Genomic DNA, 4,633 nt, shown 5'->3' with positions numbered 1-4,633 from the left:
CTTTCTGGAGTCTTCCGCCCTCCGTGGAGTCCACTTGTGCCACCTTTTCTGCCACTTTTTGGCGAGCTCCGAAGCGCCTCTGCATGGTGCCTTGGACGTCCACGTCGTGACCCGGCTCCTAAATGCTCACGGCTGGGATTGCTCGCCGACGTGGCCACCGCCACCGCCATGGCTACCGGCCAGCTCCTCAGTACTGCTGGGGCGCGCGCCCTATATAAACGCACACTGATCGGTCTATGGAAACACACGATCACAGCTAACCACAGCGAACCAAGTGTTTGATCAATCTAGCCACTTCCTGCAGCTTCCTGCTTCTGCAAGTAATGGCAACCATGGTGGCCTTGAGCTCCTTCACCGGCGCCGCCGTTGTCGGGCGCTCCGCAGCCCGGTCGTCTCTAGCACCGCGCCGGCGCGCCCTCGTTGTCAGGGCCCAGACCGAGGTGAGCTTTCACTCACACGTGGATGCACTTGATTCTCAACTCCCTTCCCCGGCGTGTAGGTCGTAAAATACTCTGCTCTCTCTACGCGAAATTAACTGTGTATGTATCTGCAGCCGGAAATGGACCCTTCAAAGGAGACGGCGAGCCCATCGACCTCCTCCCCAACCCCAATCTCAAGCCCGACCCCGACCCCGACCCCGACCCCGGCGGCGCCCAAGCCCAAGGCTAACCCCTCGGTATGGGACGCGCTCGCCTTCAGCGGCCCGGCGCCGGAGCGCATCAACGGCCGGCTTGCCATGGTGGGCTTCGTGGCGGCGCTCTCCGTGGAAGCGGCGCGCGGTGGTGGTCTTCTCGACCAGGCTGGCAGCGGCGCCGGACTGGGCTGGTTCCTGACAACCGCGGCGCTGTTCTCCGTGGCGTCGATGGTCCCGCTGCTGCAGGGCCAGACCGTCGAGAGCAAGTCCAGCGGCATCTGGAGCGCCGACGCCGAGCTCTGGAACGGCCGATTCGCCATGCTTGGACTCGTCGCGCTCGCCGCCACCGAGTTCATCACGGGCACGCCCTTTGTCAACGTCTAAGACTAGTGCAGCACTTTGGATATTCAGCTGACAGATCAAAATCATGCTAACTGTTGTAGCCACGTTGCAACCTTTTGTACCATGGGTCATGGCAACTTTGTAGACCTCATGTTTAGATTATGATTGTTTTGATGTCATTTTAAGCACTGTTCGAACCCATGCTCGTAAAACACATGGATGAAAAAAATACAGAAATTGAGAAGTCACGTACTCCCTCCGTCCCCAAAAAAAGCTGCTCAATTTATTTATATACAAAAATATATAGACATATTTTAGTTATAGATACATCTAAATCTAGGAAAAAAGATGAGCAGCTTTTTTTTTTTGGGCGGAGGAAGTAACTTAAATTACAACACAAACTAAAACCATGGGGAAAGTTTAAAAGCGTTGTTTGGATACCACAAAGCTAAAATATGAGAATTACAATTGTAGACATATGGAGATGAAAACATGAGGTGGGACGGCATGTTAGTTTTCCTCTAAATTTTCTAAAGAATATTCTATTCCTATTACTTAAATAAGAAAACTTGCCCGTTAAGCAACAATACGACTCCCTAGATGAAATACCATAAACATTTCCTCGATATCTCTGCTCATCAGAATGATGGTATCCACGATTAACCGCTCAACAATTTGATTACAATTTCAGCAAATTGTGTCCCGTCATCGGACTTCAAGACGTTATTTGAGACAGTATCTAAAGGTGGCAGACATCTCGAACTTGTTAGGTGGCTCACGCTCAACCAATTCGACAACCTAACCGTTGCGAATGTAGCGTTGTTGCACATGTCCATGTGCATGATCGGCATTGGTCGAGATCCGCTCGATGCAATCGAGGGAGTGGAAGCATTGGATTGGAGGTCTCACCGATATGGCCTCGCATGCATCTTATGACAAAAAGGGATTCTATTCAATATGTGTGTGCATGACTCCTTCATCATCACATAGAAGATGGCGGTTGAGTTGGTGAGCCCAAGAGTGGGGATACAAGAGGGACAAGGTTGTTCAAAGGAAAATTTGTGGCTAGATGAAAGTAAAACTAAATACAATTTATACTAAGCTTTTATACTCCTCTAGATTTTATATTTAGCATTTTACAGTACTAACAACTATTTATTTTTATATTTTAATTGGGCATTGTTAACAATATGTTAGCTATGTCTCTAAATAATAATTCTTAGTATGTTAGTTATTTGTGATTAATTCGATATAAATACGCTCGTTTTGTTCTACTTTAAAGGGTACTCCCTCCATCGGTTCGAGATTATAAGCTCTCTCCCTCTTTTCAAATTGTTAGATTATAAGGCTTATTTTATTCATTACCCTTTATCCTCCAATGCATGCTCTCATTTTTCCCTCTCTTCTCTAATGCATGTAAAACTATTGATGCATACAATAATCAATGGGGGGAAGTAATGGCCTTCGTGCCTTATAATCCCTAATAGAGGTAGTAGTTTGTAACACATAAGCCTCTTCTTGAACTTTTAAAAAGCATAATCTCTATAATGTATACACTTATTTGTGGTAAATATCTCTAAAGTCGCACTATGTAACACATATGTCAATAGCAGTTTCTAGTATATGATTATGTAAGCAAATTAAACTTCTAAAATATAATTTGAACCCATGGCATTCTTGTTTACTCAGTTTCATACTGAAATATGTTTGGCAAGTCACAATTTTAAAATGTGCAGTTATTCAGGGATAGGGGACAACTCAACTTCTCCGATGAACGACACATCCCACACTTACTCGCGCCGACGGATATGAGGTATTTCACCAGGCCGAAGAAGAGGAGCACCGCAGAGGAGAACCGTCGGGCTGAGGTGCAACTCTTAGACCCCGAGGTAGCACATATCATCAAGATGTAGTTGAGTAACCGGTGAAGATATTATGGAAGAAAATCCATTTTGATGACCATGACTGGTGGCATACGAATATAATAAGAATATAAAAGTTGTTAGGTTTGCATTAGCGATGCTATCGGTTTGTGATGACTGGGTCCTGCACCAACAATAAGGTTATTGTAGTACTTGTAGTAGCAAATATTATTTATAATGTTAGTTCCTTGGAAGAACTTTGCAAATGGAAATAACACAACTCCGCAACTACGTTGTCAGGCACATCCACGTTTGCATCCATACCGTGCTTTGGAAATATCCTATTTCATAAGCTACTATAATAGTGATAACTGAGAGAGGTTTAATGTAACTAAGAACAACGTAAATAACTATGATAAATAAAGAGCATGAGAGTGTGGTTGTGGGAGTTTAGATATGGTAAAGCAGTTCTCAGCGAATGTAGGATCCACCACTAGCATTGGTTCTATTTATGATTAGGATAAAGTTATATCGTTATTCATGTGCATGAATGGGAAGAGCTCCATAATAAGATGAACACATAAAGCCATTTTTTATTTCATACCGAATAACCACTTCACTGATCGTAACCAAGCCACTTCGATCCCTCAGAATTAAGGGTTTCCACATGGATATTGATATGAGCTTAGTAAATCCCTCCTAATCATTGTTTCCCACATGAATAGCATGCCGACATGTTATGTCACTCAGCATCATAGGTACTACCATATGACCAACGATAGTTTCCTCTCTAGTCCCGTAGGCGAATATGACATTGTGCACATCACATAATATCTAGAGAGAAAACTACCACATATTCATGAACTAAAATTATAGATCATCTTTATTTCATCTCATAATAGTGCTAGGGTTTCTCCATCTCTCCCAAGAACAAAGGAATTACTCACATATGAAGGAGATCAACATCAACTCAATAATATGAATCAAATATGAAGGTACAGTTGAATACAAGAACGAATCCATACTAGGGTTTGCATTTCAACCAAGTAGACAAAGGAGATCGGTGCTGGGGATGGTGTTGATGGTAATAATGATGTAGATCAGCCTTGAAGCCTTCAAAATCCAAGCCCCCTCTTCCTCTTTTCTGGTGGTGATGGTTGATGCGTGCAGTTAACACACGTCCGTTGGGAACCCCAAGAGGAAGGTGTGATGCGTACAGTAGCAAGTTTTCCCTCAGAAAGAAACCAAGGTTTATCGAACCAGTAGGAGCCAAGAAGCACGTTGAAGGTTGATGGCGGCGGAGTGTAGTGCGGCGCAATACCAGGGATTCAGGCGCCAACGTGGAACCTGCACAACACAATCAAAGTACTTTGCCCCAACGTAACAGTGAGGTTGTCAATCTCACCGGCTTGCTGTAAACAAAGGATTAGATGTATAGTGTGGATGATGATGATTATTTGCGAAGAACAGTAAGAACAATTGCAGTAGATTGTATTTCAGATGTAAAGAATAGGACTGGGGTCCACAGTTCACTAGTGGTGTCTCTCCCATAAGATAAACAGATGTTGGGTGAACAAATTACAGTTGGGCAATTGACAAATAAAGAAGGCATAACAATGCACATACATATATCATGATGAGTACTATGAGATTTAATCAGGGCATTACGACAAAGTACATAGACCGCTATCCGAGCATGCATCTATGCCTAAAAAGTCCACTTTCAGGTTATCATCCGAACCCCTTCCGGTATTAAGTTGCAAGCAACGGACAATTGCATTAAGTATGGTGCGTA

The 4,633-nt window shown here is 43.9% G+C and overlaps 1 protein-coding gene across 1 annotated transcript; it reads left to right on the top strand.

Moving 5' to 3' along the window:
- The first annotated feature begins 255 nt into the window (after nt 1-255).
- On the top strand, nt 256-1,107 carry LOC124674297 (high molecular mass early light-inducible protein HV58, chloroplastic-like). The gene is made up of 2 exons (XM_047210338.1): nt 256-440; nt 554-1,107. The coding sequence occupies exons 1-2, from the start codon at nt 324-326 to the stop codon at nt 1,016-1,018; spliced, it is 582 nt and encodes a 193-aa protein (XP_047066294.1). The 5' UTR covers nt 256-323; the 3' UTR covers nt 1,019-1,107.
- The last annotated feature ends 3,526 nt before the right edge of the window (nt 1,108-4,633 follow it).

The sequence above is a fragment of the Lolium rigidum genome, chromosome 7 (genome assembly GCF_022539505.1).
Source record: "Lolium rigidum isolate FL_2022 chromosome 7, APGP_CSIRO_Lrig_0.1, whole genome shotgun sequence".
Classification (NCBI taxonomy): Eukaryota; Viridiplantae; Streptophyta; class Magnoliopsida; order Poales; family Poaceae; genus Lolium; species Lolium rigidum.
Note: the sequence above shows the minus strand (reverse complement) of the source record. Positions and strands in the feature narration are given on the sequence as shown.

Excerpts from the sequence above, each read along its gene's own strand:
- LOC124674297 (XM_047210338.1), top strand. The coding sequence starts at position 324 with ATGGCAACCATGGTGGCCTTGAGCTCCTTCACCGGCGCCGCCGTTGTC. Across the intron at positions 441-553 it reads TTGTCAGGGCCCAGACCGAG|CCGGAAATGGACCCTTCAAA; the intron begins GTGAGCTTTCAC and ends ATGTATCTGCAG.